The 14,988-nt window shown below is 37.2% G+C and overlaps 2 protein-coding genes and 1 long non-coding RNA gene across 4 annotated transcripts in view; 2 read left to right on the top strand and 1 right to left on the bottom strand.

Annotated features, from left to right (window-relative positions):
• The first annotated feature begins 546 nt into the window (after nucleotides 1-546).
• Nucleotides 547-6,993, top strand: LOC123878059. The gene is made up of 3 exons (XR_006798736.1): nucleotides 547-1,222; nucleotides 2,199-2,201; nucleotides 6,982-6,993. It is a non-coding gene; the product is annotated as an uncharacterized LOC123878059 (long non-coding RNA).
• Nucleotides 6,994-8,018: 1,025 nt separating this feature from the next.
• Nucleotides 8,019-10,010, top strand: LOC123878052. Its single transcript, XM_045925075.1, has 2 exons — nucleotides 8,019-8,139; nucleotides 9,030-10,010. The coding sequence occupies exon 2, from the start codon at nucleotides 9,046-9,048 to the stop codon at nucleotides 9,928-9,930; it is 885 nt and encodes a 294-aa protein (XP_045781031.1). The 5' UTR covers nucleotides 8,019-8,139; nucleotides 9,030-9,045; the 3' UTR covers nucleotides 9,931-10,010.
• A 3,251-nt stretch (nucleotides 10,011-13,261) lies between these two features.
• The window catches only part of LOC123878053 (protein sine oculis-like), a 33,926-nt gene continuing 32,199 nt past the window's right edge, over nucleotides 13,262-14,988 (bottom strand). For both annotated transcript variants that reach the window (XM_045925076.1, XM_045925077.1), the window contains one exon: nucleotides 13,262-14,956. In XM_045925076.1, the coding sequence (XP_045781032.1) occupies nucleotides 14,818-14,956 (139 nt within the window). In that variant the 3' untranslated portion in view covers nucleotides 13,262-14,817. The remainder of the gene's footprint in view (nucleotides 14,957-14,988) is intronic.

The raw sequence follows: 14,988 nt of genomic DNA, 5'->3' as shown, positions 1-14,988 counted from the left end.
TTGGTTGCTTAATATTCAAATGAAATTGGAACTACGATTGTATGGAGTAAGTGACGGAGAGAGCCCTGTTAAAGTCGTTGCTATAGGGGTTTTCACTAACACTTGTATATTGTAGCGGTAGAATTTTATTAGTATTGTAATTAGTTATTTTTTATAATTTTTTTTTTTCGACAAACTATTGATACAATTTTTTTGTATATGTGTTATTTTATTGTTAAGGTGGAGTCAGACTTAACTTTCTTAAAGACTTTGGTTTTATTTGTAACTCTTTGTTATGAAGTTACAGTATTAGTGGTATTACTTTTAATCCATACTAATTTACAAGTCTGTCTGTCTATCTGTCTGTTAACTTTTCATGGCTCATCTATTTAACTTATTTTAATGAATTTACCACCGGCAAAGCCGTGCCGCTAAGCGATTGAGCGTTCCGGTACGACGCCGCGCAGGAACCAAAGGAGTATGAGTTTTAAAAAAAAATATCCCTTTCAGGTTAGCCCGCTTCCAACTTAGACTACGTTATCACTTACCACTAGGTGAGATTGCAGTCAAGGGCTAACTTGTATCTGATTTAAAAAAATGTACATGTACAGGGATAGCTTGTGTCCCTACTTTTTATCCCGGTAAATAAAAAATCCCAGGGGATTTTTAATAACCCAACTCCATGTGGATAAAATTGCTTGCATCAGCTGGCATTTTATTTTTAAAAAAGAAAAAAAAACTTGTCACTACTGTTGAGTCTGTATCCACCTTTTTTGACCTTTACAACCTTTTTTGTTAAGCCTCGTTTACAATTAAAATGTTATATAAATTATATAACAACCTTACAATATAATAATACTACAATACTACAATTAGTAATATTTTAGATAAAATAATAGTTATTTATCAATGTGACTAAGTATTTCTAAATGAATTTAGAAACGAAAAACTGCTCTCGAAATGTTTACGGGGAAAAAAATCCCGTTTTATTTTCATCAAACAACACCATACAAATAGTTCTATGACTACTTCGGAACGTATTTTCACGGATTTAAATCGGATGCAGTTCGTAATCGCGCTAAAGGTTAATAATTACTATGAAATAAGTTTATATGCATTTCAACTTGCATAGTTTTGTATAAATCGATTTAAAAATCTAAGAAAAAAATACCCTCATCTTGTATTTAAGTAAAATCAGTCAGCCATTTTGTCTAAGCTGATATCATATCTAGCAGCAAGCGTTGTTCGAAATTTATAAAATAACTAGCTGATGCCCGCAGCTTCGCCCGCGTGGATTGGTCAGATCCCCTGCAGCATCAGGATTGAGGAGTTGGACTCCAAATTTTTTATGAAACAATGTCGCAAAGTTCCTTAATCGATTAAAAAAGAAATGACGCAAATCGGTTCAGAAATCTCGGAGATTTCGGTGTACATAGGTAGAAAAACACAACTCCCTTTTTGAAAGTCGGTTAAAAAAGTAGCCTATGTTACTCCCTGGTCAATTCTCTACTTGTCTGTGAAAATCCCGTCAAAATCGGTTCAGCCGTTCCCAAGATTAGCCTTTTCAAACAGACAGACAGACAGACAAACAAAAATTTTAAAAACGTGTGATTCGGTTATAGTATCGTTCAAATAACCATATGACCTCAATATGCGGTAGTTATTTCGAAATTACAGACAGACACTCCAATTTTATTTATTAGTATAGATAAGTCGACTGACTGACTCAACGCCCAGCTCAAACTACTGGACGGATTGGGCTGTTTGGTATACAGATAGCTATTATAATGTAGACATTCACTAGAAAAAAAAATTGAAAATTCAACACGGATGAAGTCACGGGCTTAAGCTAGTCTTGTATAAATAAAATCAGTCGGCCATTTTGTTTAGGTTGATATCATATCTAGCAGCAAGCGTCATTCGTCACATAGATCGGAAGGTGCAGTGGCGTGTACAGGTTTGAAGCCAGGGTTGGCATTAGGTAGAAATCTGTTCACTGGCAGGTCATAATGAAAAATATGCATTGAGCTTCCAACTGAGGTAAGCAGTGCATTTATGCATCTATGACCTGCACGCCACTGACGAGGTGTAATCAGAACGCTAGCAAAAGTGAAGACAGGTGATAACTTATGATTACTTAAAATAATTTTGAATTTATTATTGTTGAATGAATTGTAATAATAATAATTAGAATATTATGTTTATAATGAAATGACAAGATTGTATTCATGACTGTGTTATTGCATTATTGCATGACGAAAGGTAGAATCTGGTAGAACCTAACAATAATAGTTTTAAGATCTGTCTAAGTATTTTTCAAATGTTCACAATATATTGCAAATAAAACATCTGACTGACGTTAGAGGTCAACGAACGTTACGCAAATAGGCCACTCGAAGTCAATGTCGCGTTGTAGGTGGGGCATTGACCCATGTTTCGCACGCTATTCATTGCGGGTTTGAAAAATACAAAAACTACAAGGTATGATAAAGGTTATTGGCATTGGATTGTGTTTAGGTAGTAGGGCCGGCGCACATATAGCGGAGCGCATGCCCGCGAAGTTTTCTAATCGCGTGACACATTACGCGGATTTCTACCAGAGAATGCGCGAGCACGCGCGTGGCTGCGCGCGGATGCGCGAGTATCCGCACGGATGCACAATTGATTTTAGATATTATTTCAATGAGGACAATGTCGATAATATTTTGACTGTGAATAATGCTCTGCGCTGCGCTCCTCCATATGTGCGCCGGCCCTTATATTATAACGCAATTTTTTTGCTAGCGTTCTTGTTACACCCTGTAGGATAGATAAAAGCTCAAGCATAAACTTTTGACGCATGCATGCTGCTATGTATGCTAGCAGTTTATCCATACTTATATTATAAATGCGAAAGTGTGTCTGTCTGTCTGTCTGCTACGTTTTCACGGCCCAACCGCTGAACCGATTTTAATGAAATTTGGTACAGACTTGGGATACATCCCGGGGAAGGACATAGGCTACTTTTTATCCCGGAAAATCAAAGAGTTCCCACGGGAATTTTAAAAAACCTACATCCACGCGAACGCAGTCGCGGGCATCGGCTAGTTAATAATAATTCATAATAATTAGCATAAATATGAAATAGGTTAGGTACGTTTTATTTATTTTTCCAGTAATGACGATCAAACTGTTAACTGTACTATACCTTATTACTTAAGCGATAAGGCCCAAATTGCTTAAAATAAATTTGTAAAGCAATTTAATTTTTTCTTTTACTACTTACCCCTTTTAGATATAGTACATACATATAGTGTGGAGAAACCATCATCGTTAACCGATACATGTCCACTGCTGGGCATAAATTTAGTAGGGACTTTCATGCCTATAGTCCGCGACCGGTTGAGATGGCAATCGGAGTATGAGGCAGAGGGGCGCTCCGCACACCCGCGCTCGCCCGCATCGGGTTTGTTTCGTCCTTTCATATGATAACCCACTTGGTATTCTTGCTTTGAAAATTGACATTTTGAACGTTTTGCGGATTTTTTTCTCTACTTGTGATATAAGACCTAGGTAACTCTACCTACCTGCCTGATCTCATGATTCCTAGGTCAACGGGAAGTAGCGTATTGTAGGTTTTCTTGACAGACAAACAGACAACAAAGTGATCCTATAAGGATTCTGTTTTTCCTTTTGAGGTACGGAACCCTAAAAACGTTTGTATCCTAATGTGATAGAATGATGTCATCGCACCGAAAAGCACAGCGATGTAAGAACTTCAATAGCTGGACAAACGAGTCGCAGGGAGCCGCTGGGCAACCGTGGCGTGTGGAAGTCCCTACTAGAAGTCTATGTCCAGCAGTGGACGTCTATCGGTTGATAATGATGATATTTGGACTTGCTTTTACACAAGTTTAAAAAATCTATTAAAACTATGCTCCTGAGAAAAGCATACCTACTATACAATGGAAGATTATGTAAATGATAAAAGAGCGTGGATATGACCTGCAGCTCGCTCCAGCAATGCGCGGGACTTCAGTTACAATTATACATGGTGTAATATGAAATCTTTGAAAAGAGCAACCGCCGAGTTTCTTGCTGGTTCTTCTCGGTAGGGAGGGCATTCCGAACCAGTGGTAGATGCCCTTGACGATTCAAAAGTACTTTTAAAAGTCTAATTGAATAAAAATAATTTGAATTTGATAATAATGGTGATGAATAAATGGTGACAAATAAATAAACAATATTAACAAGTGTAAATTAAAAATTTATAACACCCCCGACAAGTTAAGGTTACAGTAACTAGAAAAGAGCTGATAACTTTCAAACGGCTGAACCGCTTTTCTTGGATTATAGCTAAGAACGCTCTCGATCAAGCCACCTATCAAACAAAAAACCTAAATTAAAATCGGTTCATTAGGAGCTACGATGCCACAGACAGATACACACGTCAAACTTATAACACCTCTCTTTTTGGATCGGCGGTTAAAAAATGATAGCGGTTGATTCCCGCCGCGCATAGGTACTTAGCTAGGTGCCTACATCAAGTATGATTCAGCAGTTTAGTAAGTAGGTTCCTACATAAGCGATATATACTAAAGAACTAGCTGTGCCCGCGACTTCGTTCGCGTGGAGTAGTGACTTTTCGGGCAGCATAATATGCGACGACGATATATATACGGTATATGTAATTCAAAATAATATTTTCATCGCGCGTCGTTTGGTTTATATAGCCACGGACGCTCAGGCGCGAGGCGTGTAGTACGTACTCTGTACGTTAAAAATGTTCGCCATGATTCTTTAAATTGACATAACTTTTTTATTTATGAACCGATTGACATGAAATAAACACTAAATGTTAAGTGAAGCTTACTACAATATATTAGTGAAAACCGTATCTAAATCGAATAAGCCGTTTCTGATATTAGCGTGCACAAACACACAGACAAACAGATAAAAAAAAAATTAATTACAATTTCGGGTTCGGCATCGATATAATAACAACACCTGCTACTTTTTTTTTATATATTTCCATTGTACAGACACCACTTTTCTACAATTTTATTATAGGTGTGTATAGATTACACACTTTCGCATCTAGTCCATATAACATGAAACTACGTAAGTACTTACTAAGTATTGTCTTAGTAGGTATGTTTGTTTGTATGTAAGTATATTGGCAAAAAATTTGAGACCCTCACTTTTTTTGATGTAACATCCGTCAGGCCGATTTTTTTTTCGTATAAAATATAGCCTATGTCACCCGGGCCTTTACAACGGATCGATTGACACCTCATTCATCAAAATCGGCCCAGTAGTTTAGGCGCTACGGTGGAACACACAAAATCTGAATCTGGATACACACATACATACATACATAGACTGCTAAAATCATAACCCTTCCTTTCGGCTTTGCCGTAGTCGGGTAAAAAACCGGCCAAGCGCGAGAGACTCGCGCACCGAGGGTTTCGTACTGCAGTCGTATTTTTTCGTCATTTTGCACGATAAATCAAAAACTATTATGCATAAAAATAAATGAAAATCTGTTTTAGAATGTACAGGTAAAGCCCTTTCATATGATATCCCACTTGGTATAGTTATCTTACTTTGACAATTGAAAATACTTGGTTTTTTTTGCGAAGTAACCACAAATTCACGGTTTACGGATATTTTCCTTTTGGTACTTGTGCTATAAGACCTACCTATCCGCCATAAATTTCATGATTTCCTCATGGGAAGTACCCCATAGGTTTTCTTGACAAACATGACAGATGGACAGACAGATAAAGTGATCCTACAAGGGTTAAGGTGCGGAAATCTAAAAATCGCATTCCAAAAAACAGGCAAATACGCAGGCAAAGTCTAGTGTAGCTGTAAAATTGGCTGATGTATAAGAATATTGTTTTCTAGGCCGATGCTTTGCTTTGTAAGCTATAGTGGACTGAGAGCCCGGGAGCGCCAGACCTTCGTTATTTTATAAAAGCTGAAAGTTTCTCTGCCAACACAGAGAGGAACGATCAGCGACTATGAAGTTTGGATCATGGTGGCTTTGGGATAACAGGTAACAAAGGTATAAAAAAATCTTAAGTAAAAGTATAAAGTGTAATTTTTAGGCTTCCGTACTTCAAAAGGAAAAACGGAACCCTTATAGACTTTTTTGTCTGTCAAGAAAACCTATAGGCTACTTCCCGTTGACCTAGGCATGTAGGTACCTACTAGGTCTTATAGCACAAGTAAATATTCGAAAACCGTGAATTATTGTGGCTACACAAAAAAGAATTAGGTAAAATGTGTTCATTAACAAATAATAACTATTTTCAAAGTAAGATAACTATGCCAAGTGGGGTATCATATAGGGTACTTCTCTGATTTGGCGCAAATCGGAGAAGTACCCTTTTTACCTGTGCCTTACCTGTGCATTCTAAAATGGATTATTATGCATAATATTTTTTGATTTATGGTGCAAAATGTCGGAAAAAATACCCGAGTACGGAACCCTCGGTGCGCGAGTCTGCCTCGCACTTGGCCGGTCTTTAAATTATGTCATTACTTAACTACGTGTTATCTGGGAGCTACCATGATCCAAACTTTACATTCGCTGATCGTTCCTCCCTGTGTTGGGGACAATACGCAGAGAAACTTTCAGCTTTTATAAAATAACGCAGGTCTGGCCCTCGCGGGCTCTCTCTATAAGACTTAGATATGTTTTAAAAGCTTGCAAAAAAAATCCAGGAGCATGCGTTGCAATAGATGGTACAGTTATATCGAAAAGTGTATGTGATGAATTTAAGAGAGCTCTCTCCGTCACTCATTTCATACAATCGTAGTTCCGATTTCATTTGAAAACTAAGCAACCAAAGTCCATGAAATATTGCAGACATATTCTAGAAACTAATATCTATGTCTGTGGTTTTCCAGATTTCTGTTAAAATATTCGGTTTCAAAGTTACGCGGTCTTAAAAATTTTCATACAAATCTTCGAGCCCCTGTAATTTTATGCCACACATGACACAGTCATTCGAGCATCACAGATTCGGGCGCTTCTTCTGGTTGAGGCATTTTTCGCTTACCTTTAAGTGCGCAAAATAGAATAGAATAGAAGTTAGAGGCGACAGGCGCCAAACTTTCACTATGGCATTCGTTTTCTATTTTCTTTCTTTCTTTCCTAGTATTTCTGTAGGGAAAGGTTATTTCTTGAGAATGTATGATGTCGCCTAATTTACTGCGTCATCATTATCATGATCAACTCATCGCCAGCCCAGTATTGAGCACGTGTTCTTCTCAGAGTGAGAAGGGTTTGAGCTGTAGTCCAAGTGACCAAGTGAGGTTTGACAGACTTTACACACGTTTCCTCATAATTTTTTCTTCACCATTAAAATTAGTAGTAATATTTTTAACCCCCAACCCAAAAAGAGGGGTGTTATAAGTTTGAAGTGTGTATCTGTGTATCTGTCTGTGGCATCGTAGCGCCTAAACGAATGAACCGATTTTAATTTTTTTTTTTGTTTGAAAGGTGGCTTGATCGAGAGTGTTCTTAGCTATAATCCAAAAAAATTGGTTCAGCCGTTTAAAAGTTATCAGCTCTTTTCTTGTTTTCTTGTAGAAAAGAAGGTTAGATAACCGTTAGGTTCATAATATTATGTCAATTGACAAATGTCTAGCTGTCAAGATGGACTTTGATAACATAATTTTTTTTTTGAAAATGATGTTTTGGAAAACTCAGATACTTTGAATCGTAGGCGCGGTATAGTCCAAGAAAATCGATACAGCCGTTTGAAAGTTATCAGCTCTTTTCTAGTTACTGTAACCTTCACTTGTCGGGGGTGTTATAAATTTTTAATTTAAACTTGTAGAAGCTTTTTAAAGCACACAACTTCAAAAAGTTAGAGGTGCGTGCCTGGGATCGAACCGTGACCTTAAATAGGAGACGGACGTCTTAACCACTAGGCTATCACGGCTAATAGTACTTATAATCATTCAGTTCAAAACACTACGCACCTACTTATGTGACACAGAAACATATAAGTTAGGTCTACAAAAATTTTTTTTTTTTTACATCAGCACTATCACTTTTGTCATCGACAGTACTTCTGGTCAAAATCTGTATATAAACTAGGCTTTAAACAATTGGAAATCATTAGTTACATTGTATCCAGAACGTGCCTGCCTACTTATTTCTTGGTAAGTGTTGTATTTTTATATGGGTACTTACATTACTAACCCCCGACCCAAAAAGAGGGGTGTTACAAGTTTGACGTGTGTATCTGTCTGTGGCATCGTAACTAGCTCCTAAACGAATGAATCGATTTTAATTTAGTTTTTTTTTATTTGAAAGGTGGCTTGATCGAGAGTGTTCTTAGCTATAATCCAAGAAAATCGGTTCAGCCGTTTGGAAGTTATCAGCTCTTTTCTAGTTACTGTAACCTTCACTTGTCGGGGGTGTTATAAATTTTTAATTTACACTTGTATTTGTGTTGATTCTGACGATAGGATCGCGGGTTCGATTCCTGGTCAGAGTTTTTATGAAACTTATCTACCAGCTTACGTCCGCGACTTCGTCCGCACGGACCACACAAATTTTAAACCCCTATTTTACCCCCTTAGGGGTTGAATTTTCAAAAACCCTTTCTTAGCGGATGTCTATGTCATAATAGCTATCCGCCTGCCTTTCAGCCCGATCCTTCCAATAGTTTGAGATGTGCGTTGATAGATCAGTCAGTCAGTCAGTCACCTTTTCTAGATTTCTAACATATTTTACGTCTTATACGATAAGGAACTCCAACTTTGCTTTGGCAGCAATACTTACCTACTTCTCGAGGTCCCAGGTTTGTTTGCAAGTTTAGTATCCTCAGATCTCTGAAGTGAGGATGCAGTCTAAGATGGATATGTCTTAACCTGAAATCTGAACCTATGGCAATTTTTACCATATACTATAGGTTTCTACGCGGGATCGTACTGAAACGCTAAATAACTTGGTAGAACGACTGTCGTTAGATACTTGCTATGTACCTAGGTACCTACTTTCAAAAATTTGCCATGAAATCTTACTAACCCCATCTTTCTATTTCCAGGTCACATTAATTCAAGATGGTTTCCAAACTTCTGCCTATCCTGTTCATCCTACCAATCATCTACGCGAAGATAGAGATAGACATATCAGCCACAGACGAGAAAGAGCGAGATGTCCATATATCTGGAAGCTACGTCGATCTCATCAACGACATTGAGAGGAAAACCTTCGATTTGACAGAGGAAAACCTGAAGAAATCCATTTCTAGCTACTTTGGTTTAGCCCCAGATAACGTCTACCTAAGAAACCCCACCCCTTGGGGAGGCTTATACAAATCCCTGAACTGGGAACCTGTAAAAAGGGTGTTTCTACCCAAAAAAGCTACAATTTTGACAGTGGAAACTAAACCAGTCAAAACTGAGATCAAAAACTTAGTCAACGAAGATTCAGAACCGAAGACCTTTAACGAGAAAATCAACCATTTAGTAGAAACCACAGTTTCATCGAAATGGGACAAGAAACCTGAATTAGAAATTGAAGACATCCACTATCATCTCGACATGAAAAAGCCAGAAGATTCCATGTACTTTGGATTCACAGCTAAATGGGGAGAAGATACCGTTAAAGCAATGCCAATGAACGTAGCATCCGAATTCCAAGTTACTTTGAAGCCGAAACAGCACGCGAAAGTCGAAGTCCTGGCCACTAAGGAAATCATGACGATTCGGGTGGACTTCGAGACCAGTTTAGTTGGAGCTGTGGCTATGAACTACGATAAGGAGTACAAGGGTCACCGTTTCTGGGCGATGGACATCAGCACGGTGCAAGAGGCTGGTGGGATGAGGAAGCAGGTGGAGTCCTCGGAAGTCATCGAAGTGGTTCACCTTAGAGACGTGACAGTGCGAGTGACTGACGTCACAACTGGTGACGTCATATACACCGCCCCCGCAACTATGCACTGATTAGGTACCTACTGTGAATATGATTTTGTACTGTATTTTTTAACTAGATATTATGCTTGAATAAATTATTTTTATGTGTCTATGTTTGTCTCATTTTTCTTCCAACAAAAAAGTCTTCATCATCATGAACAACCCTTGCTGGCTCACTACTGAGCACGAATCTCTTAGTATGAGAAGGGTTTAGCTCAACCATTCCCATTCTGATAGAAGACCTAAACTTAATTGTGGTGAACTATAGGCTACTAGACGATGCCCGCGACTTCGCACGCGTGGATTTAGGTTTTTCTAAATTCCGTGGGAACTCTTTGATTTTCTGGGATAAAAAGTAGCCTATGTGCTAATCCAGAAAATTTTCTATATCCATTCCAAATTTCAGGCAAATCCGTCTAGTAGTTTTTGCGTGAAGGACTAACGAAACATACACACAAACTTTCGCCTTTATAATATTAGTGTGATAGTCTACTGGCCTAGTACGGATTGCCTATTCCGTATGCCAATTAACGTAGGTAGGTACTAGCTAGGTAACTATATATTACTATATATACTATATATAGTATAGTGTATATATATATATATATATATATATATATATATACTATATATAGTATCCGAGTTACTTTGAAGCCGAAACAGAACGCGACTAGTTTTTAGGGTTTAAGAGGGCTCTCTCCGTCACTCGTTTCATACAATCGTAGTTCCAATTTCATTTGAATATTAAGCAACCAAAGTCCATGAAATTTTGCAGACATATTCTAGAAACTAATATCTATGTCTGTGGTTTTCCAGATTTCTGTTAAAATATTCGGTTTCAAAGTTACGCGGTCTTAAAAGTTTTCATACAAATCTTTTAGCCCCTGTAATTTTAAAACTACATATTTTTAGAAAAATCTAAAACACCACAGACACAGATATTAGTTTCTAGAATATGTCTGCAAAATTTCATGGACTTTGGTTGCTTAATATTCAAATGAAATTGGAACTACGATTGTATGAAACGAGTGGAAACGAGTGACGGAGAGAGCCCTGTTAAAGGCTTATCAATCTGAAAGGCCTTTATGGCGGTGGACTATGGTCTACAGTCTATTAACCGATTTTGATGTTTGGTACAGAGTTAGCTTACATCCAGCGAAAGGACATAGGCTCCTTTTTTCCGTAAAATCAAATCAAAGAGTTCCCATGGGATTCTTAAAGGTCTATCCGTTTTCAAATTCAAATTCAAATTCAAAATATTTTTATTCAATTAGACTTTTACAAGTTCTTTTGAATCGTCAAAAGCATCTACCACTGGTTCGGAATGCCTTTCCTACCGAGAAGAACCAGCAAGAAACTCGGCGGTTGCTCTTTTCAAAGATTTGATATAAAATATTATGCCATGTATAAAAGCAATTGAAGTCCTGCGCATTGCTGGAGCGAATCGCAGGTCAAATCCACGCTTTTTTATCATTTACATAATCTTCGATAGTATAATATGCTTTTCTCAGGAGCATATTTTTAATAGATTTTTTGAACCTGTGTGTTTAATCAATTAATACTTACGAAAGGTACAGAGGTAGCTTGCATCCCGGAAATAGACATAGGCAACTTTTTATACGGAAAAAGCAGAGTCCCCACGGGATTTTTAAAACCCCTAAACCCACGCGGACGAAGTCGCGAGCATTGTCTAGTAACTAGTTCTTCATAATGTTCTGAAAGATGTGTAAACTTCACCGCTTGTAGAAGAGGGTAGATGTAAATAAAACAACATTGTTAACAACACACGTCCGTTTAAAAATACTAATATCCTAAATAACGACACTTAAACTAACATTAGGATAGGTATTTAATATTTATACAAAACACACTAAAACACATTATAATATTAAGGTGCAGACACATTACTTTGTTGACAAGAGGCTATTGGAGACCAATGTACGTGATGTTCACACTGACATTACAATGCATTTAAATGCAGCGAATAAAACAAAAAAAAATATAAGTAAATACAGTAACAACAATTATTATTATTGTTGTAAATATATCCAACATTTACAACAAGAAAATTTGTTTCAATTAGATTTACCTTAAGAGGGTTCTCTCCGTCACTCGCTCCATACAAACGTAGTTCGTCTCTTATTGGAATACTAACCAATCATACTCAATGGAATTTTGTTGAAACGTTCCGGGAACTAATATCTATGCCTGTGGTTTTCCAGATTTCCGTTAAAATATTCGGTTTCAAAGTTATTTAAAACTACATATTTTTAGAAAAGTCTAAAACAGATATTAGTTTCTAGAATATGTCTGCAAAATTTCATGGACTTATGTTGCTTAATATTCAAATGAAATTGGGGCTACGATTGTATGGAGTAAGTGACGGAGAGAGCCCTGTTAATTTTACTGTACTAATCATCACGCTAGATACACAAAATGCAATAATTTAGTTTGTTTTGCACCTTAATATTATTATATGTAAAATACTTATTTACTTATTGTTTAATAAATAACTATCTACTTTTAACCAAATCGTTTATTCTAATAATTGTGTACAAAAATTATAAACCTATATCTTAGTCATATCTTCTAAAACTTAAGTTCTTAAAAGTTGTTACTTTAACAGTTTTAAATAACGATGCATTAATTAGTATTTACAATTAAGTTAAAGTTACAGTATTTATTTACTCAATAAACTTTTTTATAAATACATTTATCCTAGTAGGTAATTGATATATTTCGATATAAAAAGAAGCAAAAATGTTGTAGTACAGTTTTTTGTTTAGTCATAATATCCAGAATGGTCTAAGGCCTCATTCGCACGACAGCTTTTTTAACGTCCGTTAACGCTCGTGCGAATTAGGGTTTTAACGCAACGCTTTTTTAAGGCCTCATTCGCACGAGAGCTTTTTTAACGTCCGTTAACGCTCGTGCGAATTAGGGCTAACCCTCGTGCGAATTAGGGCTAATTGGCTAATTTTAAGCTACAGCCACACCTGCGCGTTTTGAACGCGGGTTGTGGGACGCGATGTGGGAGCTTCCTCGACGCGAAGGTGTAACTAGAACGCTAGCAAAAACTTAGCGTTATCATTATAATACGTAAACACAATCCAATGCCAATAATTTTAATAAATAAATTGTTTTATTTTGTAGTTTCAGTGATTTAATATTTTTCAAACCCGCAATGTATAGTGTGCACAACGAGTCAATGGCCAATGCCCCACCTACGACGCGGCATTGACCCCGAGTGGCTTACGTACGCAACGTTCGTTGACCTTTAGCGTCAGTCAAAGATTTTATTTGTAATATATTGTGAACTTTTAAAAAATACAGGACTTTTTAATTCATTCATGTGGTATCGTATCAGTAATCATCAGTACTATCACCTGTCTTCGTTTTTGCTAGCGTTCTGAATTCACCCTGTATACTGTACACACCTATGCGACTGTTGTAGACGCATAATATTGTGCGAGGCGATACCCGCGCGGCTGACATTACCGCTTGGTAGTTATTTTGGTCGCGCGGGTGTGGATGATACCCAATTTTTATAAGGTGTTCTTAGCTATAATCCAAGAAAATCGGTTCAGCCGTTTGAAAGTTATCAGCTCTTTTCTAGTTACTGTAACCTTCACTTGTCGGTGGTGTTATACATTTTTAATTTACACTTGTGATTTCTTATTACCGAATTCAATAAGGATGATGACTACTAGTCAAATCAGCGACTTTTTATCGGACGTCAAAACGCTCGCTTAGTAAAAGAGCTTGAAATATGAAATTCACAGATGTGACGTTATACACATTTGACGTAGGTACTTTTTGGTTAAATCGATAACTTAAAATGGTTAGCAAACTTAAAAATAGCAATCAAATGTGGATTTTACGAATTTTGGAAGACACTCAATGTAATAATTAGTAAGAAATAATTTACTCGTATTTTTGATATAGGTATCATCACAATTAATGATTCTTTTAAAACTATGTATCATCCGAGAATCGAACTCAGTACTCGTTTCACATGGTGCATACTATTTCATATTGCTCATGTAGAAAAAAAAATACTTAAGCCATTTAAATTGCTTAGTAAACAACTCAACTCCTTTAAAATAATAAATTATTGTGTATCAAGTAGGCATGTTAGAATAAAATTACTGCCAATTCATTAAAAAGAAAATTGCTAGTCTAATAGTTTCAAGATATAAAGCTCTGTGCACACCGGCCGTGGCGCATCGAATTTCATCTTTATGTATTGCTTGAAGTAACAAGTACTTAATTTAAAAAAAAAACCGACTGCGGTTTACACTGCACCTTTTCCAGCCTGTTTTATTTTTTAAATTTTTATGTACCCAGTGATACTCATACAAACTTAAATCGGTTGAGCCATTGAGTAGTTACGAGCGGACATATGAATAGACATACATACAGGTTAAAACATAACCACGCTTGTGGGCTTCGCAGCAATTGGGTAAAATGTAAACCCGTAAAAGTAAAAAAATCACAATGGGCAGTCAGTTTTAAACCACAAGTTATACTAGTCTTTACATAAGACTTAATTTTTAACCGATTTCCAAAAAGGAGGGGGTTCTCAATTCAGCCCGTTGTCACAATGTTTTATATGTTGAAGTCGAGCGAGCATTATGAAAGAAACTAGGAATCTAAGCGTGAAGCTCGCCCGACTACATACATACACGTGTAGAAACAAAAATTATTTTTTTACTTTGTAGTGGTTTTGGAAGTCGTTTTTTGGCCTCAAAAGAGTTGAAAACATACTAATTACTCAAAACCAGGTAGGTACATAGGTATGTAATGTCTAATACCTAAGTATGTCTCAGATTAGTTTTTCTGCCTCGAGTTTATCAGGAACAGAGAGCTTTCGAATGGAAAATTCCGCGCTCGCTTCGCTCAGGGCTACTGGTACTGTCACGAGTGGTGGTACTGCAGATGCGCGAGGGGGTGCTCGTACAGCGGGTAGAGCGGCGGCGCGTGCGCGGCGGCGGCGTGCGGCGCGTCGCTGTCGTCGTCTGTTGAAGAGTCCAGCTGCTTGTCACCGGTACCGCCACTGGAAACAAGGAAATATTAACACAGATTAGA

The sequence above is a fragment of the Maniola jurtina genome, chromosome 25 (genome assembly GCF_905333055.1).
Source record: "Maniola jurtina chromosome 25, ilManJurt1.1, whole genome shotgun sequence".
Classification (NCBI taxonomy): Eukaryota; Metazoa; Arthropoda; class Insecta; order Lepidoptera; family Nymphalidae; genus Maniola; species Maniola jurtina.
The sequence above is the reverse complement of the archived record's forward strand: the minus strand, read 5'-3'. Positions and strand labels throughout refer to the sequence as shown.

Excerpts from the sequence above, each read along its gene's own strand:
- LOC123878052 (XM_045925075.1), top strand. The coding sequence starts at position 9,046 with ATGGTTTCCAAACTTCTGCCTATCCTGTTCATCCTACCAATCATCTAC.